At 39.3% G+C, this 24,883-nt stretch overlaps 11 protein-coding genes and 1 non-coding gene across 12 annotated transcripts; 6 read left to right on the forward strand and 6 right to left on the reverse strand.

The window, feature by feature from the left end:
- Positions 1-348: 348 nt before the first annotated feature.
- On the forward strand, positions 349-3,534 carry TTI1 (Tti1p; the record flags this gene model as incomplete). Its single annotated transcript, XM_003673375.1, has 1 exon — positions 349-3,534. One exon carries the CDS (start codon positions 349-351, stop codon positions 3,532-3,534), a length of 3,186 nt encoding a protein of 1,061 aa, XP_003673423.1.
- A 270-nt stretch (positions 3,535-3,804) lies between these two features.
- Positions 3,805-5,472, reverse strand: IXR1 (DNA-binding transcription repressor IXR1; the record flags this gene model as incomplete). Its single annotated transcript, XM_003673376.1, has 1 exon — positions 3,805-5,472. One exon carries the CDS (start codon positions 5,470-5,472, stop codon positions 3,805-3,807), a length of 1,668 nt encoding a protein of 555 aa, XP_003673424.1.
- A 406-nt stretch (positions 5,473-5,878) lies between these two features.
- NCAS0A04800 (C2H2-type zinc finger protein) lies at positions 5,879-7,414 on the reverse strand (the record flags this gene model as incomplete). The annotated part of the gene is made up of 1 exon (XM_003673377.1): positions 5,879-7,414. One exon carries the CDS (start codon positions 7,412-7,414, stop codon positions 5,879-5,881), a length of 1,536 nt encoding a protein of 511 aa, XP_003673425.1.
- A 916-nt stretch (positions 7,415-8,330) lies between these two features.
- NCAS0Atrna5P lies at positions 8,331-8,382 on the reverse strand. Its single transcript is given in 2 exon segments — positions 8,331-8,367; positions 8,331-8,382. It is a non-coding gene; the product is annotated as a tRNA-Pro (tRNA).
- A 214-nt stretch (positions 8,383-8,596) lies between these two features.
- MAE1 (malate dehydrogenase (oxaloacetate-decarboxylating)) lies at positions 8,597-10,576 on the reverse strand (the record flags this gene model as incomplete). Its single annotated transcript, XM_003673378.1, has 1 exon — positions 8,597-10,576. One exon carries the CDS (start codon positions 10,574-10,576, stop codon positions 8,597-8,599), a length of 1,980 nt encoding a protein of 659 aa, XP_003673426.1.
- A 1,053-nt stretch (positions 10,577-11,629) lies between these two features.
- TFA1 (transcription factor TFIIE subunit TFA1) lies at positions 11,630-13,045 on the forward strand (the record flags this gene model as incomplete). The annotated part of the gene is made up of 1 exon (XM_003673379.1): positions 11,630-13,045. One exon carries the CDS (start codon positions 11,630-11,632, stop codon positions 13,043-13,045), a length of 1,416 nt encoding a protein of 471 aa, XP_003673427.1.
- Positions 13,046-13,360: 315 nt separating this feature from the next.
- Positions 13,361-14,674, forward strand: TCD2 (tRNA threonylcarbamoyladenosine dehydratase; the record flags this gene model as incomplete). The annotated part of the gene is made up of 1 exon (XM_003673380.1): positions 13,361-14,674. The coding sequence occupies one exon, from the start codon at positions 13,361-13,363 to the stop codon at positions 14,672-14,674; it is 1,314 nt and encodes a 437-aa protein (XP_003673428.1).
- Positions 14,675-15,051: 377 nt separating this feature from the next.
- Positions 15,052-15,945, forward strand: CTP1 (Ctp1p; the record flags this gene model as incomplete). The annotated part of the gene is made up of 1 exon (XM_003673381.1): positions 15,052-15,945. One exon carries the CDS (start codon positions 15,052-15,054, stop codon positions 15,943-15,945), a length of 894 nt encoding a protein of 297 aa, XP_003673429.1.
- A 157-nt stretch (positions 15,946-16,102) lies between these two features.
- On the reverse strand, positions 16,103-17,056 carry BSD2 (Bsd2p; the record flags this gene model as incomplete). Its single annotated transcript, XM_003673382.1, has 1 exon — positions 16,103-17,056. The coding sequence occupies one exon, from the start codon at positions 17,054-17,056 to the stop codon at positions 16,103-16,105; it is 954 nt and encodes a 317-aa protein (XP_003673430.1).
- Positions 17,057-17,323: 267 nt separating this feature from the next.
- SNF5 (Snf5p) lies at positions 17,324-20,152 on the reverse strand (the record flags this gene model as incomplete). The annotated part of the gene is made up of 1 exon (XM_003673383.1): positions 17,324-20,152. One exon carries the CDS (start codon positions 20,150-20,152, stop codon positions 17,324-17,326), a length of 2,829 nt encoding a protein of 942 aa, XP_003673431.1.
- A 211-nt stretch (positions 20,153-20,363) lies between these two features.
- APM3 (Apm3p) lies at positions 20,364-21,833 on the forward strand (the record flags this gene model as incomplete). The annotated part of the gene is made up of 1 exon (XM_003673384.1): positions 20,364-21,833. The coding sequence occupies one exon, from the start codon at positions 20,364-20,366 to the stop codon at positions 21,831-21,833; it is 1,470 nt and encodes a 489-aa protein (XP_003673432.1).
- Positions 21,834-22,029: 196 nt separating this feature from the next.
- Positions 22,030-24,792, forward strand: FOX2 (bifunctional hydroxyacyl-CoA dehydrogenase/enoyl-CoA hydratase FOX2; the record flags this gene model as incomplete). Its single annotated transcript, XM_003673385.1, has 1 exon — positions 22,030-24,792. One exon carries the CDS (start codon positions 22,030-22,032, stop codon positions 24,790-24,792), a length of 2,763 nt encoding a protein of 920 aa, XP_003673433.1.
- Positions 24,793-24,883: the final 91 nt, after the last annotated feature.

The following is a 24,883-nucleotide window of genomic DNA, read 5'->3' on the forward strand; positions in this document are numbered from 1 at the left end:
ACAAGTATCTTTAACAGAGGCGAAGAATCAAACATCCCTTACAGGGGATGGACTTTAAATGTAAGGCTAATCTCAAGGTATTAAAAAAAACCAAGTGATGATAAGACATAGAACAGCTATTTCATTGTGAGAGTAGAAGGAAATAAAGTAATATGTGCTAATAATGAATGATTATAATGGATTCTTCATCCAGAACTGAAAAAATTCGATGACTTAAAATGGGAAAATTGAAAAAACTATTCAACCGCGGGTAACATGTCTTCAACACCTTAAAGTGTGCATTATTTGAGACTAAGGCTTAAGAGATCTATAGGACGAGGATTCAATCTATCAAATTTACCCAGGAATATGGAGTCTATGGCCTTCAATGACGTGAAACCAGCGTGTATCGAATTATCTAGGTTTGCATTTCTACCAACAGAAAATTTCGACCCGAACTCAAAAGACCTTCTTGGTGCATTAATTAAACTTGAAGGTCAATTGTCCAAATATCAAGATGGTTCCTTATCAACAAGATTAGCCGATTATATTTTTGTACCCATATCAAGTTTATTGAAGCAAAAAGCATTAGGTGACCAGCAAACAGAACAAATTATTTTATTACTTTACCATTTGCTTCGGCTGTGTTGGTCTTCTGATGGAACATTCCCGCAGGCTTTGGCAAAGCAATTATTCCCTCTCATTACATTCTTAATTAGTCCTGATAAAGAGAATAAGAAGCTAAAAAACAGGGCAAGTGAGTTTAAGAATATAGCAGTTAAGACATTATGCCAATTCTTCAAATCATTAAAAGCACAGCCATACCATTATGTGTTTTTCCTTAACGAAGAGGGTTCTCCATTATTTAGTCTCGGTCATGGGATTACCATTTTGCTAGATATTATTCTAGAAAACCCAACAGAGTCTGCATTGCAAATTCACGCAATTCGAGCACTACGAATTTTATATCACGATATTATAAAAGATGGAGAAATATTATCATTTGTCCTTCCAGGAAATGTGTCAACATTTGCGAAAGTATTATGTGCACCTGGTATAACTGTTCACTCTAAAGTAGTACTCGAGGTACTGTCTCTATTGGGGTCCCTTTTGCAGGTAGTTTATGATGATATGATATTGGAAGTCAATCTAGTTGATAAAATCACAGATTTAAAAGACTTGAACATTGAAGATAATATGGAAGAGGAAGAGTTTGGTAATCTTGGTACAAAGGTGATTATTGAAGAGACCAAATTTCAAGATTTGGGTAAAAATCGTCATAGAACTACTAGTTGGTTGAGAGGCACATCTGGACAAGTCAAACTTGCTCTACAAAGTTTTATACCGAAACTTATTCAAAGAGAAAATAAGCAGATTGAGGTAGCATTGGCAGAGTTTGTTTCCAAATTACTAGAGAGGTGTGAAAAGTCTTTGAATAATTGCGAAGTATTATTTATAAAAACTTTGCTAGATTTACGATTGGATCCAAACTATTTGATAAACAATCATATAAACGTGTTGAAAAATATTTTAATGGATGATGTTAACAAATTAAATGACTATGTACAATTTGAAAATATCAGAAAGATAAATTCTCTCCGATTTGCAATAAACATTATCTCAGAAAGAGAATCAAACCCTGCTTGGCTATTAGAGATTACTTCCAAATTAGTAGCTTGTTTAACATATATTCCTATGGAGAAACAATATTCTTTAAAACTGCGAAAGGAAAAAAAGATAGCTGAACAAAACAGTAATATTATAGTAAGTGGTATGAAACCCTTTGATGAGATACGATCTAATACGCTGGTGAGTAAAGCTGAATATTTACCTACTTCTGAAAAGTTAATACCGCAAGTGTCCAAGGAAATGGAAGTTATTATTCAAAATATTATCAATACTCTTGGTTCAGTGCTTCGGAAAGAAAATAAGCTGGAGACTGTTGTTGATTATTTATTGAGTGAACGAGTAGAAAGCCCTGTAACTGAAAAATCTATGACATTGTGGACTTCTACTCAGTTGCTTGTGGAAAACCATGTGGTAGATACAAATATGGACTCGTTCATTAATATCGATGGTTTTTCCCCGCTTATCAAATATGATACTTCATGCTTTGCAATTTTAGAGTATTGTAACGATTTTTTTCAGGAGATAACATTTTCATTGGAAGGCCAAATCATGGATAAAGATCGAGAAAATGCCATATGTATAATCTTAAATTCTATCACTTTGATATCTCGAATAATGAAAGATGATTTCGAATCCGAACTGATTGATTATTTATACATTATTATTGATAATTTGGCATCTTCTTCAGCACGAGTGAGAGAATTTGCCCAAATTTGTTCCCTTTCCGTTGCGGATGAACTTTATGATGGATCTGTGGATAAGTTAATTTTGAACAATGTGGATTATTTGGTGGAATCGATTTCGATGAGATTAAATTCAGGGATGATAAACCATGTTAGTGTTGTCCTGATGGTAATTTGCAAGATTGCTGGGTTTCAAACTATTCAAAGTTTCAAAGATGTTATTGAAACTATTTTTAAATTATTGGAATCTTACCATGGATATTCTGAATTATGTTTAGAATTTTTCCAATTATTTGAAGTTATCTTGTTAGAAATGAAGAAAGAATATTTGGTGGTTGGTGATATGGATTCCATAAAGAGAATAACAAATGAACGCATAATAACCAGTAGTTTTAAACCATGGGGTCTTGAAAACATTGAACAGGCTCTAGAAGCTCTTAAGACATGGGAAACTTCTAATATTGATTCGCAGGTGTCAGATGACACATTCGATGAGAATGAACCACGAAACTTCCAAGAATATTTCGACTCCAGATTACGAGAAGTAGACAGTGATGACGAATCAGATGTTGATTCAACATTTGATAAGGATGAGGATAAAGGCGCTAATGATGAAGAGGAAGAGGAAGAGAAACAAGAAGAAAAATGGGTCTCGCCCATTCCACAAGATGCATACAAAATCATGCTCCAAATTCTTGGATATGGTGATAGATTACTCACGCATCCATCCAAGCCATTACAAATACAAATCTTGAAAGTGATCAACCTTATGATTCCAATGTTATCCACGCAACACAACTTATTATTGCCACAAACTGCTCAAATATGGGATGGTATTGTGGACTGCGTGGTAAGGACAGACTATAGTATTGTGAAAGCTAGCAGTGAATGTTTGCAAACGCTGATACATTATTCTGGTGATTTCATATCTAAACGATTCTGTGATTTATGGGAGAAATTGAACAAAGAATCCTTTATCTTGAGAGATCTCAAAAGAAACAATTCTAATGATAGAGAGGATCAATTTCAAGTTGGATTCCATGTAAAGTTCCCTCCTGTAACTCGAGATGCATTGGTATCTGTTTCTAATATGCTATTAGAAGGTATATCCATTACTGAAATGTTAATATCGGAGACTGTTATTACGGATATGGTATATTGTTGTTTACACGTATTACCAAGAGAGAAAATTGCCAGTAATTCTTTAGTTCTTGCGGATATTGTTTGGAGCATTGTTAATTAAGTGAGTGTGAGATAAGGTAGTTAGTTACACGATAGTTATTATTCAAACTATACAATATATAAAGATATACAAAAGGTTATAATAGTAGATATGGTACAATTAATTATTGGTCAATTTTTTTTAATAAAAGGGGACCATCACGAAGAAATGAATGATCTATTTGATACAACTTGTTGTACTGTTTGTTTTTTGTTTTTGTTTTTTTCTCTATTTTTTCAAAATAATACAAAAATAATAATCCCCTTTGATATGAACAAAAATTAACTTGCTCTATTGATTTTCAATCTTTGTGATTGAACTATCAGTAATAGAAGATGGTTGAAGTGGTTGCAATGGGTGTAGTAAACTACGGTTTGTTCCGGCAACTGCTGCATGCATTGAAGTTGGAGTAATTGCTGCATCCATTGGAGTAGTTGAAGTAGGTGTAGAATTAGTGCTATTTTTCAAATCTTGACTAGCTTGCTTATCCACACTAATATTCCCATCTTCATCCTCTGGATAACATTTCTCCCATTCCTTTAATCTTCTCTTGTAAGTTTCAGTGTATGCGGCTTTCTTTTCTGGATCCAATTCTCTCCATTTTTCCCCAATAATCTTGGTAATTTCAATTAAATTCTTATCAGGATTTTCCTTAACAATGGTGGGACGAATTTCTTGTGTGAATTGAATGAAGGGACCTGATGGTCTCTTTGGTGGTAAAGTCTTTTCATATTCGTCTCTTAACAATCTATATTTTTCCCAATTTGTTCTAAATTCTTCATAGAATGGTTTTTTCTCATCATCAGTTAATTCCTTCCATCTTGCTGAGGCTAATTTAGATAATTCAGGTACTTTAGCATCAGGGAATTGTTCCAATAATTCATTTCTAATGGACATTGAAAATAAGAAATAAGCAGATGAAGGTCTCTTAGGGCCTTGCTTCTTCAATTGTTTTCTTCTTTCAATTCTACTTTGTGTGGAAGATAATTTCTTGGGGACAGGGACATCGGATATAGTTGTTGTATATTGCTGATGATCATGTGGATGTGGATGTCCATGACCCACATGTTGATGATGAGTAGCTTGTTGCTGTTGTTGAGCCAATTGATGTTGTTGCTGCTGTTGCTGCAATAGTAATTGTTGTTGTTGTTGCTGTTGCAATTGTTCATTATGCATCTGTAGCAACTGTTGTTGTTGCTGGACAGAATGTTGAGGTTGACGATGTTGTTGTTGCTGTTGCTGTTGTTGGGCTACTTGCTGTTGAGTGAGTGGGATGGAAGGTTGTAATAGTGATGGATGGGTATTATCTAGAAGAGTTCCCTGGTTATTATTAAAATATCTCTGTAGAGGTGGATTTAAGAAAGAACCAGCGTTTGAAGCAGCATTAGGGTTTGAAGCAGCGGCGGCAGCGGCAGCAGCAGCAGCAGTAGCAGGATTAATATGAGATGCAGATCCCAAAGAATTTGATATTGGAGAACCCGATTGCTTATTAGCTAAATGAGATAAGAATTGATTGTACATCATATCAGAGAATTGTTGTTGGTTGACAGCTTGAGATGGCTGTTGAGCAGATTGCGGATAGGAAAAGTCCTGTGGTTGCTGTTGTTGTTGTGGTTGTTGCTGTTGAGAGTATCCCTGCTGTTGTTGTTGCAATTGTTGCAATTGCTGTTGGGGCATTGGTTGGTAGTATTGTTGTTGTTGATACTGAGGTTGTTGTTGATATTGGCCCTGTTGATATTGATTCTGGAACTGGTTTAGATTTGGTTGTTGCAGTTGTGGAGGTTGTTGTTGTTGTTGTTGTTGACCATTTTGAATGGGAGGACTTTGTTGATCTTGTTGTTCTGCATGATCGAGTTGTTGATATTGCAATGATTGATCCTGGTTCATTCCTAGCAAATTTGCATTGGAGTTTTCGTCCTGCTTAGGTGAACCACCATTGTTGATACTAGTAATTTGCATTATGTATGTATGCGGTGGTGACTAGTGAGTGAGTGAGTGAGTGTATCAGAAAGGGATAGCGGCTTGATTGATTAACAAAGCTGGTAGATATGTACGTAGCACCGAGACCGTTAGTGTGAATGTCAGCTGTCAGGGATTCTTGCGTAGAATGTTTGCTTTTGTTAGGTTTCCTGTGTTGACTAGTAATGACAGCAGAGAGAAGTTGCGTTTGTTGCGTTGCGTTGATTGCTCAGAGCAGTAGAAGGACTCGTGAGGAATTTTCTCTGGTTCTTGTTTGGTTTTTCGTTTGCTCAGAATTTCTGGGAGAACTGGTTTTGTTTCCTAAACGGGAGGGCGTCGCGAAATGGCGCGTCACAAATGTTTTAAATGTTCAAATTATATTATATTATATTACATACATACTTAGTTACTCGGACTCCTCCTTCAAGGAGGCCGGCTGTTGCTCCTGGTTGGCACTGTCTATCAAGCGGTTCAGTACCTTCTTGACGTCCTCCTTGTTGAGACGGCCCTCCACGAGCAACGTCTTGATATTGGTGTTCGATGCTGTTCCCTGGTCTTCCTCACCCTCGTCCTTGGCAGTCTTGATGTCGATATTATCCTGTCGTAGTTGTTCCAAGACGAACGCGGTATGTTTCAATTTCAAATGTTGTAACAGATTGTCCTTCCTCTTGTGCTTACTGACACATTTCGGACATGAATAATGTCTCTGCGAGGAATGTGCCAATAAATGTCTTTTCAACCATGAATGTCTCCTGAATGATTTCACACACATGTGGCATTGGTACACGCTGGGCGTATCTCTCTCCACACTGAATGATGATGATGATGATGATGATGCCATGAAGGGCCCAGATGCGCCCGTCATGGAGATATGTTGATGAAATTCCCTCATGGCGTTGTTTGTCATTGGTGGTGCAGATTTAGGTGGTAAATAATTGAGACTGGATGTGGGAGGGGAGAGGGTAGCAGTGGTGGGATCGTTATATTCTGCCAATTGAGGTGTAGTGGTCATGTCTGGAGCAGTCATTTGATCTGGTGCAAATACCGTGACGTTCTTGTTAGCGGTGCTACTATTATTGTACATGAACCATGGCGGCAGTGGTTGTGGGGCTTCAATGGGGTCTTCTTCATTGGTGGTGGGACCTGCGGTTCCCACGAGTTGGAAATTGGGTGCTTGTTGAGAACCTGGGGGCATCATATGAAAAGTCATTTCAGAATATGTTCTATATTTGTTGGTATTGCTATTAGGTATTTGTTTATTAGTGGTAGTGAATGCGTTTGTATTATTATTAGTGTCTGTATTTGGAGATTGAATATTATCCAATTCTTGCTGTATAAATGGGATTTGGTTCAATTGAGTGGATGACCCCGAGGAAGAAGTGTACATGAGTCTTCTCAAGCTGGTAGAGCTGATGTTTCTGTCTAATGTATTCCCACTTTGCGGAGACGTGACGGGGAGCCATCTGGGGACCATGTATCCGTCTCCCATCACGAACGAAGGATTGTTTATGCTGTTGTTGTTGTTGCTAGTGTTAGGGTCCATTTCGAAATAATGAATGTTATTATTGCTAGTATTATTTTCGGGTGGTGGTGGATATGCGGATGCGTTCATTCCCTGCTGTTGTGGAGGGAAAGGTTGCATGTAAACATGTTGTTGTTGTGGTGGGAATGGATAATTCTGCTGAAAAGTATCATTGCTTGCTTTCTTCTGGTGGTACGCTGGAGGCGGTTGTTGTTGCTGTGGCGGCGGGGCACTTCTCGTCCAAGAGGTGCCCTCGGAAACATTGCTAATGTTGTTATTATCCGGTTGTGTATTGAAAGGTATGAACTCGACAGGACCGGCGACGACGCCCGGCGCGGTGTTCAGGATCTCTGTGTCGTCGATATTATCTATGTCGTTCTGGTTTGGCAGCAATTGGTTGTTGTAGTAGTGTTTCATCATTTGTTACTTGGTACGATGGAACTCTGGACAGAGAGCAGAGGAATAATAGAGAAGGTAGAGCGACTATTAAAGACGATTGCTTCTTGTTTGTTTGTTTGTTTGTTTGTTTGTTTGTTTGTTTGTTTGTTTGCTGGAAACACGGGAATTGTGATGTACGAATGGGTGGTTCTATACAGGTGTGAGTGCCTGGGGCGAGGGCGACGTGACGGGGGGATTGGGGTCGAGGTGTCAAAGGTTCCTGATACTTATATGGACGAGAGGAAAGAGATCAAGCCGCAAACGACAGCGACGGTGCTAAACGCGGCCAGCCTGCGCAGCGAGTATGGCCCAGAGGCGCCCGCAGAGCCGCGCCAGTCCCGGGATTATTAATCTAGCGTCTGTGCAATGTGATCTCCAACACCTTCTGAGCGTGCCCTGAACGCTGCGCACCGCGAAACTCTAACCTTAAACGCTAAAAGAAAGGGCTGCGGGCCGTGCGGGCCGCTCTGGGCGCCCGTGGGAGGGGACAATTACAAAGGCATTTGTCACTGCGCGCGCTTCTGTGCCCCGCCGGGCCCGAGATCTGTGGAGCCCCTGCCCGCCCGGCTGCGGCGCCGTCTGGGCCACACTTTGGCGCCATAGGGGCAATCTGCCCAACACAACAAAGAACTGTGGTATGCTATCGGGGCCCAGCACGTTACCGCAATTGTCCGTCCCAACGGAAATAACAAGGGCGGGGTGGAGACCTGAAACAGGCAGTGACCTCCCTCCAGCAATCGTGCCCCAACGGTGACCCTGGTGTGGTCTTTTTGCGGTGCCGTGTGCAGGATAGGGGCTCCAACACATGCCATGCCATGACAAAACAAAACAAAACAAAGGAGCACCAAAAGGAGACGTCGAACATCAACAATAAAAACAAAAACAAAAAAGGGTTTAAGGGGAGAGCGGGGAATTGAACCCCGGGCCACCCGCATGTTCGAGAACAACTTCCCAAAGCGGGTATCATACCACTAGACCACACTCCCAATTTGGAAATTCATGCAATGCGCTCATCGTGAGCCTCAGTAATGTAAATCCTGAATACTAGCTTCTTTTATACTGCGTAGGCAAACACTGGTTTCCAGAAGTGTATAAGTTGTGTGTGTGTGTATATTAATTACGTATGTAGAAGTTTATAAATGGGTTGCTTGCGTCGTCGTTTTATCATAATTGGTTGGTGTGAACAGCTGGGTCATGATCCACTTTAACCATGGGTCTATAAACGGGTTCCCACATTTGATCCTTCACCCATTCCACACATTTCTCAAAATCTCGTGGAACTTCAACCATCACGCCAGGTCTATCTGGAACTTCTTCTTGTTCAATACGGGCTGTACCTTCTTCAATGGATTTCAAGATAACCGCAGCCGCAATTCTTGCAGAGGTATTGTTGATGACTTCCAAACCTGGCAATAACCCAGGGGTGGAATCACCTTCTTTCAATTCAGAAAGAGAGGCTAATTCATCCACAGCGGCAGAAATCATCTTGTCACTAATAGTGGTCGAGCGTGCTAACACCGCACCTAACCCAATACCGGGGAAGGAGTAACAATTGTTATTTTGAGAAATACGGTATCCATCCACATCTGCAAATGGTGAACCAGTGGCAATTAATGCATTGTTATCTGTCCATTTCATTAAATCTTCTGGGACGGCTTCATGTAATCTCGTTGGGTTGGATAATGGGAAAACAATTGGTCTGGGATTATGCTTGTACATCTCCTTAATGACTTCTTCATTGAACGCACCTGCTTGCGTGGAACAACCAACCAAACAGGTAGGTTGCACACCACCAACAACTTCTTTCAATGATTTTGTATTAATGAAATCCCAATCTTCATCAGGCTTGGCATAAATATGTTGTTGTGGTGTGGACCCTGCTTCGTACGATTGTAAGATTAACCCACGTCTATCCATTATGAAAATCTTGGAACGCGCCTCTTGTTCACTTAATCCATGATTCATCATATGACTAGCAATTTGATCTGCAATACCTAACCCTGCGGAACCAGCACCATAAACTAAAACTTTACAATCTTTCAAATCTCTATGACTATGCTTCAAGGCAGCAATTAATGATGCCATCACAACAGCACCCGTACCTTGAATATCATCATTGAAACACGAAAGTTCATTACGATAACGTTCCAAGATCCTTCTAGCATTCTTCACACCGAAATCTTCAAAATGTAAAACAGCATTTGGATATAATTTCTTGACAGCTTGAATAAATTTATCTACAAATTCATCATATTGTTTCCCTCTAATTCTGGAAAACTTATTACCCATATAAAGTTCATCTCTTGCCAATTTCTTATTATTAGTACCCACATCCAAACAGACTGGTAGCACTCTCCCAGGGTGAATCCCCCCACATAAAGTCATCAATGCTAACTTGGACACGGAAATACGGATCCCACCAATACCTTGATCACCAATCCCCAAGATACCTTCAGAATCTGAAACAACAATATAATCCACATCCTTATCCTTCCCATAAACAGCCAATCTGCGTTCCACGGAATCAGGTTCAGTGATATCCAAGAACACACCTTCTGGTTTCCTAAATCTATGGGAATAAGCAGCAATGGCATCACCTTCAGTGGGAGTGTAAATAATAGGCACCAATTCCTTAATATGTTTCTTCACCAGGGCAAAATAAAGAACTTTATTCTGTACACGTAAATTCGTCATGTAATCGTTCTTCGCAATTGGCGTCTTCAAGAAACATAATTGCTTGTATGATCTTTCCAATTGTTCATCCAATGTATTCACTTGTGGTGGTAACAAACCTTCCAAATCAAAGGCTTCTCTTTCCTCCTGAGTGAAAGCGGAACCCTTGTTGAAAAGGGGAGAATTCAACAATTGGAACGATTCCAATGGACATTCAATGGTACCATCAGTAGCCAAACGAGTGGTCTTGGCTGGATGAGAATTGTATATCTTGGCAGCTTGTGATCCGATGGGTGTTTTCTTTAAGAATTTTTCATCGTATATTTGCGATTGAAATGTGTTTTCCCTTGTAGTGGTGGCCTTGTTTGGTCTTGTGTTGGAGGAATAAAGACGTAGTTGACCTGGAACGTTCAAACAACGTGTGAATGTTGCTGTTCTGGATACCAAAGAGGCCGTCTTTGTTCTGATCATTTTTCAGTGAATTGGAGTGTTAGAAAGCTACTTTGATCGAGGCATACGCGAGAGAGAGAGAGAAGGAAACAAACGGTTATGTAAATATACACACATATATATATATATATATATAGTGGCTCATTTGGTATAGAAAACATCATGTATGTACACGAACAATAAACGTCTTATGACTACGGGGTTTTAGCAGTGGGAGAAAATTTTTCAGTGAAAAAAACATCGCATGGTTCTGCGCGGTATTCTTCGGTGCCACGATCGGAACTGTCAGACAGGTGAGTCACCTGGGGAGCAAGTAGGTGTTGTATTTATAGCGTTGGTTGTGGTATACTGGTCGGTACTGGTACCCTGGAGGCCGTTCGAGTGTCTGGGAGAAGGGAGCGTGAGTCCCTCTTGTCGCTGTTATTTAACTATGGTGTTTCCCATGGAGTTTGATGGTTGTTTGGTGGTCATCTGTGGTTGAAGATGGTGTTTCAGCTCCATCGGTTTGGTCCGAGTTGTTCCGGTACTCCACCAGTTTCGTGATCGCCGGTGACGGCCCGAAAACGGAACGCTCGGAGTAGCGCACTTCTGGCTTACGTAACACACCTGTCAAAAGTTCTAAATTGATGGTCGAGTCATCCATCCATCCATCCACTAATCTAGGGCAGACAAGGCCAAGGAGTAGTGGAACTCCGACTTGTATGTTTATTTAGTTGAATACCTTATCCCCAGAAAATTGAGTCATGCAATCAGGGAGTTTCTGAAACTGAAGAATTTGTTGAACGTACCAACTCATACTTACATGATGATAATTAATTTTCTTTTCTGCAAAATAAATATAGCATTAATGAAATTTGTAAACTCATTCATCGAAAGTGCAAACCTCAAAGAGGAAACTTGGCTAACTACCGTAGTAATCGTTCTTGATATTTTCTTCGAGATTACGTAATATCGTTTTGCACGGGTCCATCATGGGAAATATGGCAATATAATTTTGAACTACACACGATCAAACTACCACAACCTAAAACATCTCAAACAACCAGCAAAGAACCCCCATCATACACGTTTCAAATGGATAGAAATATAGACGAGATCGTGAAAAACTTACTAAAGTTTGTAGTGAGAGGTTTCTATGGTGGCTCATACGTCCTGGTACTGGATGCAATCCTATTCCATTCAGTCCTCGCTGAAGATGATCTTAAACAATTATTAAGTATAAATAAGACAGATCTGGGTCCCCTTGTGGCAAGGTTACGGTCAGATAGACTTGTATCCATCCATAAACAGAGAGAATATCCTCCAAACTCTAAAAGTGTAGAAAGAATATACTATTATATCAAATTCCCACATGCTATCGACGCTATTAAGTGGAAAGTTCATCAAGTCGTACAAAGATTGAAAGATGATTTGGATAAGAATTCTGCTCCAAATGGGTATATGTGTCCCATTTGTTCCACTAAATATACACAATTGGAGGCGGTCCAATTATTAAATTTCGATAGAACTGAGTTTCTTTGTTCATTATGTGATGAACCTCTCATTGAAGATGATTCGGGGAAGAAAAATAAGGAAAAGCAAGATAAATTGAATAGATTGATGGATCAAGTACAACCCATTATTGATTATTTGAAAAGAATTGATGATTCTAGAATTGAAGAAAATACTTTCGAAATTGCATTAGCAAGGTTAATACCTCCACAAAACCAATCACATGCTGCATACACATTTAATCCAAAGAAGGGTAGCAATATGTTTAGACCTGGTGATGCTCCAATTATAACAGGCTTGAATAATGATAACAGTAGGCGTGCAGGAGCAAACTCGCAAGCTACATTACATATTAATATTACCACTGCAAGTGATGAGATTGCACAAAGTAAAATGCAAGAACGTCAAGCTGAAGAGAAGAGGAAACAAAATGCTGTTCCTGAATGGCATAAACAAAGTACCATTGGTGAATCTGCTCTAGGGAGATTGGATGACGAAGATGAATTCGATCCTCAACAAAAGACACAAGGTCTTCCTGCCGCAGCTGGTGATTTGGAAAATGGTTCCGATGGATTTAATTATAATGGTAATCATCGTGTATTAACAGAACAAGAAATTGAAGAAAGAGAAAACGAACGTGCTTTGAACGATTACTACGCCGCATTAGCTAAGAAACAAGCTGCTGAGAGAAAGAAGGAGGAAGAAGAGGAAGAGGAAGAAATTGAAGAGGATGGTGATGAAGAAATGGAAGATATAGATGTCAACACTGGAGCTGTTAATGGTATATCACCAATAGCTGAAAAAGTTGAAGACGAAGACGAAGACGAAGATGAAGATGATGAAGCTGCATTTGAAGATGATTTTGAAGATGTGATGGAACAAGAAAATAAAAATAAAGAAGCCGTAGCAGAACAATCAAAGAAAGAAGAAAAGCCAGCCGAAACCAATGATGATAATGATGGAGATGACGACATGGACATTGAATTCGAAGATGTTTAAAAGGAAGGTAGATATAAATAACAGCATTAGTATATAAGATACCATTATTTAACAACAATAATATTATTTAACATACCAGATCCATGACATGGTGTTACGTTTAAGCATTTTTTTTAAGAGATATCTCTTTAGAAAAATTCTGTCTCTTTAACCTTAAGATGTTTCTTTTTTTTTTTCTTATTGAGATGAGTTGAAAAAAAAATCTGAGAAATCATCAAATATTACAGCATTTTAAACAGTGAAACAAGTATTCAGATTGAGTCGATAGTGACTATCTATTTAAGCCTAAGATTGGTAATCTAAGACTGACTAAGTATGGGTAACAGTACATGGAAAGTGATTGCAGGTACTGCGCTATTGACAGCGGCAGCAACCAAATGTTTAGACGTTGCCTGGACTCAATACAAGAGTACTCAACTTAACGAGCCAAAGCAAACTGAAATAGCCAACGTGGATAAAAGAGAATATTCAGATGAATTATTTCGTGAACAATTGGCCCGTAATTACGCATTCTTAGGTGAGGAGGGTATGGAAAAGTTGAAACAACAATATATCGTCGTGGTTGGTGCAGGTGGTGTTGGTTCTTGGGTTGTAACAATGCTAGTGCGTTCCGGTTGTACCAGAATCAGGGTGATTGATTTTGATCAGGTCTCCTTAAGCTCTTTGAATAGACATAGTTGTGCCACTTTGAAAGACGTGGGGACTTCAAAAGTTGGGTGCTTGAAGCAACATATGGCAGAAATTGCACCATGGTGTGAAATTGAAGCTATCAATGAACTTTGGACTAAGGAAAGTGGAGAGAGATTGATCTTTGGAGCAGGTCAACCAACTTTTGTGGTGGATTGTATTGATAATCTAGATACTAAAGTTGACTTATTGGAATTTGTTTACAATAAGAATATTGACGTTATTTCTTCCATGGGGGCTTCTACTAAGGGTGACCCAACCCGTATTAACGTTGGTGATATTTCCTCCACAGAAGAAGATCCGATGGCTCGTTCAGTGAGGAGAAGACTAAAGATCAAAGGTATCACTACGGGTATCCCAGTGGTTTTCAGTGCTGAAAAACCAGACCCACGTAAGGCTAAATTACTACCATTACCTGATGAAGAATACGAAAAGGGACAAGTTGGTGAATTAAGTGCATTGAAAGATTTCAGGGTCAGAATTTTGCCTGTGTTAGGAACTATGCCAGGTATTTTTGGTTTAACTCTTGCCACCTGGATCTTGACTAAAGTTGCAGGCTACCCCATGAATCCGATTGAAGGGAAAAATAGAATCAAGGTTTATGATGGTATTTACCAATCCTTGGCTGGGCAGATGTCACGTATTGGGAAGGAACAACGTGTTCCGATTGCCATTACTGATATTGGTTACATCGTTGAAGAGGTCTTTAGAGGAAAATCTCCAGTTAGTGGATATTCGACAAGGCTTACTTTATCTCAATGGGATCCAGAAAAGCCTGTTTCTTTACAGAACGTGGTTATATTAACTAAAGATGAACAAAAGGAACATGAAAGGAGAGTCTTGAATGGAGGTGAGAAGATTGAAGGTGTTTATTCTAAGGACGTTCTAGACTTGATCAAGAAGAGATTTGAAGAGGAAAAGTATTACTCCCAATTTAGATAGAAGCTTATATCACATAAATTGTAATTGCATATATATTGTAACAAATGAAAAATATGTTTGTTTGTTTGTTTTTTTTGACACATAATATTGGTTTGCGTAACATTTCTTAGAATCGATTGTTCTAATGTTAAGTTCTTTGCCATTTCAAGATATCTTCATTTTTTGGCGCCTATGTTCCAAATTGAAAATTCCGGCGGAAAATGGGCTTGAAAAACAATACCAATGGAAATTTTCAAAATGGAAAGTTCTTGAGAATATTTAGTTAGTCATAGTTCAGTCTTCAATTAATATATAAACATCAGTTATTTAAAGATGAAATTAAGCACCTTGTGGTTTTCAAAAACTCTGGAGAAAAATAGCTAAATCGTCAATCTGCAATGTCACAAGAAAAAAAACCTGTTGATCCACTACATTCGTTCATCGCTGGTGCACTTGCCGGTGCCATCGAGGCATCCATCACATACCCATTCGAATTTGCCAAGACAAGATTACAGTTAATTGACAAAACTTCAACGGCATCGAGGAATCCTCTGGTTTTGATATATAATACAGCAAAAACCCAGGGTACTGGTGCCATCTATGTTGGTTGTCCGGCATTTATTGTAGGTAACACAGCCAAGGCAGGTATTAGATTCCTTGGGTTTGACACAATTAAAAATATGCTAAGAGACCCAGTAACAGGTGAGTTAAGTGGTCCAAGAGGTGTTGTTGCAGGTTTGGGTGCAGGGTTGTTAGAAAGTGTTGTCGCTGTGACTCCTTTCGAAGCTATTAAGACTGCATTGATTGATGACAAACAAGCATTGAAACCAAAATATCAAAATAACGGTCGTGGAATGCTGCGAAACTATGGGTCTTTGGTTCGTGATCAAGGTATTATGGGTCTATATCGTGGTGTTTTACCTGTATCAATGAGACAGGCAGCAAATCAAGCTGTTAGATTGGGTTGTTATAATAAAATTAAGACTATGGTACAAGATTATACCAATGCACCTAAGGATAGACCATTATCCTCAGGATTAACGTTCATTGTTGGTGCTTTTAGTGGGGTTGTTACCGTGTATACCACCATGCCTATTGATACGGTTAAGACAAGAATGCAAAGTTTAGATGCCACCAAGTATACTTCTACAGTTAACTGTTTTGCTAAAATTTTCAAAGAAGAAGGTTTGAAAACGTTTTGGAAAGGTGCAACTCCTAGATTGGGGAGATTAATTTTAAGTGGGGGTATTGTTTTCACTATTTATGAAAATGTACTAGTATTCTTAGGTTAAAGAGTTAGTTAGATCACTAAATTATAGAAATGAAAAGTGTTTTGTAATGTTTCAATTTGTTTCTTGCATTATTTTGCTGAAAATAAAAGTGCATGAGAATTTATTACTAATAAAAGGTTACAGTAGAAAGTATAACTCTATAGATTATGTGATCAGTTTATACTTGATCTTGTGAAAGGTATCTTTTCTCCATCTTCTTTACTTGGATGTAGTCCACGATACTTTTTATTGAAATGAATAGCCCTAGTAGTCCGACAGCAACAGCCAAAAATGGAACTTTTTGTTTCTCCTCGTCAATACCATGGCTTAGAGTGGATTCAAAATTATCCTCTGTAGTTGGTTCTGAATATAAATGTACGTCGTCATAAGAGTTAGGATCAGACAGCTTTATCCTGCTGATAGATTTATGTTTCCCCACTTTTGTAGTAACGTTGTTGGGAATCATGGAATATGCATAGCCGACGAACGTCAACCCTAAACCAAACCTTGAACCTTGCTTTGCCGCATGTGATGTATGAAGAATGTACGTTATTAAAAACCCAATGAACTGGAAACTGGTACTCACAATAATGTTCCATAGCAAATTTGCAATGTTTCCCACTGGTAACCCCTCGATACAAATCTCATCCATATACATATCAGAGGTACTCAAGTCCATCCCATAATAAGATGGTACCATATCTGCTGCAGCTTCGTCATATGTCGGAGGGGTGTCATCAGTTCCTTCTGCATTCCTCGTTTCGTTAGATTCAGGTTTAGCTGCCAAATTTCTGAAGACACCATCATAACTCTCTCCTCTTGGATGCTGTGGCTGTTGATTTGGATTTTTTCTCCCAAATATTTTGTCGAGGATATTAAACCGTCTCCCCAACGTTCCTAGTTGTCTTGTTGTACGTTCTCTAAGTTCTGTAGGTATTAGTCTATCTCTTGTACTGGAACCCGTTTGTTCCTCTGTTTCAGCTTCAGCTTCATTTGCCTGTTCGGTATCCCGAGGGTCAATTGGTATGTCAGATTGTGTTATATTTATTTCACTAGTATGTGTATTCATCTGTGGAGAGTTCTCTAGCTCGATGTCCTCACTAGGTGATTCGGGGTGCTGTAGGTTAGACATCTTAGTAGTGATTCAATAGCGAAACTGTCTGTGCAGTGTAAAAACGAAAGTTTCTCTTAAAATTTTGAGCTATAAGTATGTTTTCTTTCTCGATAATGTATCTTGTAAACGTTAGAATCTATTTGTCTATTACACTGTGGTTTTAATTTCGAAGAAGCGAAATGTCGTACATCTTTGAAAAAGTCGCGTTATACGTTCCACGGAGTTGTTCGTTTATTTTACTATAAACGGTTTATATAACGTTAGAATATTTTATTAATTATCTACTTATTGAGTCGTTGGACTATTCGGATCAGTTGGCTTCTGTAGAGGTAAACTTGCCGGTGGAATTGGTTCCGGGAGTGGAGCTGGAAGCGATGTTTTATCTGTAGATACATCTGATTTACCTGCTTGTCCTTCTGGCAATTGGGGATCGGTGGTACTACGTCTTGTCTTTTCATCTTGTTTTTGTTCTTGGGTCCCATCTTTTTGAATTGTTATACCCTCCAGTTTAACATTCTTTGCTGCAACAGATTTATGGGAGTCAAGAATATTCTTATCCGCAGATTTGCCCGTCTCCTGTGTATCATCGAGTTTAGGTTTCGATTTAGGAAGAGTAATGGAAATAAGTAGAAGTTTACCTGGAACGTTATCCACAATATAGCATGGTGGCATTTGAGGTTGAGGTCTCGATTTATATTCTACTGTGGTTTTTAAATCATACGAATAAACAGAGGGACCCATATCTATACCACCAGGAAAGATGGTGCTTGGTACTGGGGTTCTAAAAGTTCTTGGAATATCAGCTACATCGGGTAATAATATTTCCATAGGGACTGAATTGGAATTATTTCCACCAATAGTGGAATTATTCATATTCCCACTCATGTTGATACTGGAATTACTTAGATTAGTCATATCATTTAGTAAATTCATACTGCTGTTCGTATTGGTCATTACCGCACCACGTCTATTAGAACGACCCTGTCTTCTCTTACGCCTTGTATCTCTATCCTTATCTTTATCCAAACGTTCTAATTCAGCAGAAGAAATTTGAATTAGAGTTGGTGTAAATATTTTGGTATCCGCAGCAGGTCTATAAATGTCATCGACGGTAACGACGGGGAGCATTCTACTTCTAATATCATCATCAGTGATTGGGGATCCATCAAAATTGTAGCCTAAGATCGCCAACGATTTATGATACATATGTACCTGTTCTCTTATGGAGTGGGATATGGCAGTAACAAATTCGCCTGGTAATTCCAATTCTTGACATAAGCATTCTGCAAACTCTTCTGGGGAGTTATCCGGATTCGAGATATCCCATTCAAACTGGTCAATCAATTGATTTTGACCCACAATAATATCCAATTTTATTCTAATACGTAAGTCATCCCCACCTAGTTTCCTTTTAGAAAGGTAGGGGTTTGCTTGAAACTCTTGTAGTTGCTCCTTGATGGAATTCAGTACAGAAGTGCCGAATTTGTCCCTAAGAGCCGGATCAAATTTATAATCTTTCATCATGTCATCGACAAATTCGTTCAAATCAATTAACTGGTCGTTTTTATTCCAAAGTAAAGTGTCTCTAAGAAAAAACTTATCCTTTTCATGATCAAATTCCAATCGAAGTGGTACTAAATCTTCCGATGTTTCATTCATTGCCTGTTCATAAAATTTCCATAGGTCATCACTACCATACTTCCTCTTTTTGTTGGCTGTCGCTGTTTTAGTACCAGTATTGTTGCTAATAATCTTCGTCGCTGTATTAGTAACGCCATTACCATATCCAGAATACCCATCTCCCCAAATACTTGCTGTGGCTATACCCTTTGACGTATTTGTTATGGACTTCATTCTTGTTGTCTTTAAATCTTGGTAATAACGTAATTGGGACCATAATTTAGTGATGTACTCTTGATTACTCAGTCCGTGAACACTGATTGGTTCGTATCCCTGCTTCATCTTCTCCTGTGATATTTTGTTCAATTTGTCTCTGTGGATTAATTGCTCGTAAAGTAACGTTTCTGTCTTGGCTTCATTCGGCGTTTGGGAGGACCAGTATGTCTCTGTCGGTAACTTTGCCTCAGGTGGGTCAAAGGGTATTGTTTGGAATTTAGGAAGAGGTGGGAATTGTGGTAATGTCGGTAACTGGGATACAAATGGTAACGATGGGGTTGGGACTGTAGGATTCATATTGCTATTGGGGATTGGTTGTTGTGGCTGTTGCTTTGATTGCTTTGGACGTTGTTTTGGTTTAGCTTTCAACTGTTGTGCCTGTTTCTGAGTCAGATTTGGTGGAACAAATTGAGTTTGATTTTGCATTTGTTGTGGAAGAGGAGGAGCACCAGTGGTCATTGTCGTTGGTTGAGGAGTACCAGTAGTATTTACATTTTGTTGCTGTTTCAACATTGCTTGTTTTTGTCTTTGTTGTTGGATTTGCTGTAGCACTTGTTGTTGAGCCATTGTAATGGCTGCTGCCACTGCAGGATTATTCTTAGCCATTGCCTGTTGTTTCAAGCCTTGCAATACGTGATGTTGCGCAGGTAACGGTAATTGAGCGATCTGTAATGGTAATGTGACTGGGAATTGCGGGTTGGTGGCGGCCGGTGATCCTTGAGAAGAAGCTTGCGGTATTGCTGTGTTGATGTTATTGTCATTATTAAGAGTTGGGGTCCCTGTTGAAGATGAGTTTGGTCGTATTGGCTGTTGCTGTTGTTGTGGAGGCATGGTATTCATAGGGTTTGTAGGGTTTGTCCTCATTTGTTGTTGGCCTGCCTGTGAGCCCAAGGATGGTGATCTTTGCTGCTGTTGCATGTTCATTTGTGGATGTTGGTTCATAGGTGATGATTGGTCCTGTTGCTGTTGTTGTTGCTGTTGTATACGACTCATCAACAGCTGTTGATGTTTTTGTTGAATCATTTGAATTTGACTCTGTGTCAGCGATTGTAAAAATTGTTGTGGTAATTGGGATAGGTTAAAGGACGGGGTACCAATGTTACTAAAGAAGTTGACACCATGATTACCAGGCTGATGTTGCCCGCCGCCGTTGTTATTGTTATTGTTGTTATTATTGTTATTTGCACTCATGTTATTCTGATTAGCATTCTCGTTCATCAGGTGTAGGCAGTATACGGTTGAAGTTACCGTTTTTTGTTCTCTTGTAGGTCTTTCTTGTTCTTGTTTGCTCTAAATGATGTGTTTATTGCAATATCGTTAAATTTCAAAACATTCAAAAAATCGGTAACGTTAATCAAAAAAATACTGAAATTTCAAGATATTGCAAGATTACTAACACACACACAACCAAAGCGATCAAGAACACAAGATGTTGATATCATTGTATATCACGAATATTAGAAATGAATTGATCTTCCAGTACTTGCCAATGGGTAGTTCCCCCACCTATGCTAGCATCTGGAAAAAGATGCAATTGAGTTGTCCTGAATTACTACTTGCTAATGAGATGAAATCACGCAGTTTGGGCGGTGGATCCGCCATCATGGTATGTAAGTATCGTTCTGTGGTGAACAATATGAATTATTATTGTTTGACCAGTGATGATAGTGTTGAGGTGGATTGTTTCTTGGAATATTTGGACGAGTTGATTCTGGAGTATTTTGATAAGGATGAAGTGAGTGTAAAGAAATTGGTTAATAATTTCGATCGATTGAGTTTGCTCTTGCATTCTGTTGTTAATGGTGGGGAGATTAATGTTGGGTTTCTTTACAATAATCGAATTCAGAATGTGGTTCCTCCCGTGCATGATTTGAGGAAGATCTTGAATGAGACCGCACATACTATTATGAATCAAAGTAGTGGTGCTATGAGATCTGCGGGTTCCGGTGTTGCATTTAATGCGTCGTCTTCATCGAGGGGAGAAGATATGGTTGTTCCCTGGAGACGTAATGGTATCAAGGATGCTAAGGAAGAACTCTACGTTGATTTGAAAGAGGAAGTATACGTTACGTATAGGAAAAGTGATAGACACCATGGTCGTGATGGCATTCGTACTTCCAATCCCTCCATGGAGTTAGTTTCTGGACATATCAAGGGTACCATTGATGTACGATGTTATCTTAATGGTAATCCGACCGTCAGTTTGATGTTTGATACGATGGGTAACGATCTTGGAATCCCATCTTTTCATGCCTGCGTGGAACAAGAGGACCAGGTGCAAGAACAAAAACAAGAACAAGAACCCGAAAGTTTCCAAGGTAAACGATTATTAAGATTCTTGCCTCCAGATGGTAAGTTCCGTCTTGCACAATACGTGATTGATCTGGATGGACAAGGAGGTATGTCGAGACGGATGGACCGAGATGGGCTCATACAGGTGAGTTTTGAAGACGGATTGGGTCTTAATAAGGACGAATTTGAAGTTCGATTGCATGTCAGGGAATCCATTGCCGTGGTGGACCCAGTGGAGGATCTAGTGGTCACATTACAATTCAGTAATGGCAATGACAGTAATGTGAAGATGTTAAGAGCGACTCATGGCACGTTCGTCGGACAGGATGAAGACCGTCAGTGCAGTTGGCGTTTTGACTCGGACGAAATCTCTGCTGGGACGTTACCCGTCTTGCGCGGCTGTATTGACGACTCGAAGCACGTGCAGCAGAAGAAACGGTCGTGTCTGACGTCCGTGGCGGTGCGGTACGGTTACCCTGGCGAGCTGGCGAGTGGCTGCCGGGTAACTCGTCTGGACGTTGACGTTGCCAGCCCTAGGGTTCGCGGTAAGGTCTTCAAGGGCGTGAGGTGTGTTACCCGGGTCCCAGCCCTAACAGTGCGGGCTTAACACACTAAACACCGTCCCGGAGTTGGTGTCATCGCCATTGGAGTAATACAGAATGCCAAGGGCTCCCCTATGAACACTCCAACTAGAATAAAAACTATATATAAACAACTAGTGCAATGCCCAATATCAACCAACATTTCACTTCCTCTTCCTCTTCCTCTTCCTCTTCTCTTGTCTTTCAACAAACTAAAAAACTATGAGCTCACAACAATTATCATTCAAAGATCAAGTGGTGGTAGTCACGGGGGCCGGTGGTGGCCTCGGTAAAGTGTACGCCCTTGAATATGCAAAGAGGGGCGCCAAAGTGGTCGTCAATGATCTAGGAGGAACCTTAGGTGGTTCAGGTCAAAATTCTAAAGCTGCAGACGTCGTTGTCGATGAAATTAAATCCAAATACAACGGTACTGCTGTAGCTAACTATGATTCAGTTAATGAAAATGGTGCAAATATCATCAAGACAGCCATCGATAATTTCGGTAAGATCGATATCTTGATTAATAATGCAGGGATCCTTAGAGACGTGTCCTTTAACAAGATGTCAGAAAAGGAGTTCCAAGCTGTCATCGATGTCCATTTGAATGGGGCATTCCAATTAACTCATGCTGCTTGGCCCTATATGAAGGCCCAGAAATTTGGTAGGATCATCAATACCGCTTCACCAGCAGGTTTATTTGGTAATTTCGGTCAAGCTAATTATTCTGCTGCTAAATTAGGACTTGTAGGGCTGGCTGAAACATTGGCAAAGGAAGGTTTTAAATATAATATTTTGGTCAACTCCATTGCACCCTTGGCAAGATCAAGAATGACAGAGAATGTATTGCCTCCACATATTTTGAAACAATTGGGTCCAGAAAAAATCGCTCCCTTGGTATTATTTTTGACTCATCATTCAACAAAGGTAACAAATTCCATCTTTGAACTGGCTGCTGGGTTTTATGGTCAAATTAGATGGGAAAGATCATCGGGACAAATCTTTAACCCTAACGTGAACTCTTTCACTCCAGAGGCAATCTTAAATAAGTGGGACGCCATCACAGATTTTAACGATAAACCATTTAATAAGACTCAACATCCAAATCAATTGTCCGATTACAATGATTTGATTACAAAGGCAAAGAAATTACCAGAGAAAAACGAACAAGGTTCTGTTAAAGTTGAATCCATTAAGGGGAAAGTGGTCATTATTACAGGTGCTAATGGTGGGTTGGGTAAATCACATGCAATGTGGTTTGCCAAATATGGTGCTAAAGTTATCATTAACGATATTACTAATCCTGAAACAACCGTAAATGAAATTAATTCCAAGTTCGGTGCAGATACTGCATTCCCAGATTCACATAATATTATCACAGAATCTGAATTGGTCGTTAAGACTGCCATAGATCATTTCGGACATGTCGATATTCTAGTTAATAACGCTGGTATCTTACGTGATAAATCATTCTTGAAGATGACTGAAAAGGAATGGTACCCCGTTCTACAAGTTCATTTACAAGCTACTTTTGCCATGTGTAAAGCTGTATGGCCACATTTCAGTAAACAAAACTCAGGGTTTATCATTAATACTACTTCTACATCAGGGATTTATGGTAATTTTGGTCAAGCTAATTATGCTGCTGCTAAGGCTGCTATCCTTGGGTTTTCAAGAACAATTGCCATTGAAGGTGCTAAGAAGGGAATCATTGTTAACATAATTGCTCCACATGCTGAAACTGCAATGACAAAGACTATCTTTGGTGAAAAGGAACTGGCTAATCATTTTGATGTCAATCAAGTATCTCCATTCGTTGTCTTGTTAGCCACGAAGGAATTACAAGATAAAAAGTCAACTCGTGGTCAATTATTCGAAGTTGGTGGTGGTTGGTGTGGTCAGACAAGATGGCAAAGAAGTCCTGGGTTTACAACTGTTTCAAACAATATAACTCCTGAATTAATTAAAGAGAATTGGTCTAAAGTTGTTGACTTCAAAGGTAAGACAATTAATCCAAAATCCACTCAAGATTCTTCAATGGCTATCTTACAAACTGTCCAAATGGCACATATGAGACAACAAGCCTCACCAACAGCCGATACTGCTGCTGCTACTGAAGGTAACGAATCCAAAGGGGGCACTATCTTCAAATACACTGATAGGGATTCCATTCTTTACAATCTGGGTGTTGGATGTACAAGCAAAGAATTGAAATATACATATGAGAATGATTCCAAATTCCAAGTATTGCCTTCATTTGCCGTTATCCCATGTATGAATTCAGCTGCAAGTCTCGATATGAGTGAATTGGTGGAAGATTTCAATTATTCCATGCTATTACATGGTGAACAATATTTTAACTTGACTAATGGTGAACAATTACCCACTTCTGCTACAGTTAGAACTGAAGCTGCTCCTTTGCAAGTTATTGATAAGAATGGTAAAGCTGCCATCATTGTGGGTGGATTCAAGACTTTTGATGCCAAGACTAATAAATTGCTCGCATATAATGAGGGAACGTATTTCATTAGAGGTGCACGTGTAGCACCTAATAAACAAATAATCGATCCAAAGAGAAGATCCAAATTTGCCATTCAGAGTTTCAAAGCTCCAACCAACAGAGAACCTGATTTTGAAGTTGAGGTTTCTACTAGCGAGGATCAAGCTGCTCTATACAGGTTATCTGGTGATTATAACCCATTACATATTGATCCAAAGTTAGCTCAAGCTGTTAAGTTCCCCAAACCAATATTGCACGGGTTATGTACTTTGGGTATTAGTGCAAAGGCTTTATTTGATAAGTTTGGTCCCTATAGTGAATTGAAAGTTAGATTTAGTGACGTTGTTTTCCCCGGTGACAAATTAAAAGTTAAGGCTTGGAGACAACCAAATGGATTAGTCATTTTCCAAACCACCGATGTGAATAGAAATAAAATTGTCTTAGAAAATGCTGCTATAAAACTAACCACACCAACTTCGAAGTTATGATTAAATATCCCCTCAATTCATTTTCTTTCTATACCTCTCTTTACTTTACGTACTTATTTATATTCATTAAATTAACTATTCCAAATTCTTT

This window comes from Naumovozyma castellii, chromosome 1 (genome assembly GCF_000237345.1).
Source record: "Naumovozyma castellii chromosome 1, complete genome".
Lineage (NCBI taxonomy): Eukaryota > Fungi > Ascomycota > Saccharomycetes > Saccharomycetales > Saccharomycetaceae > Naumovozyma > Naumovozyma castellii.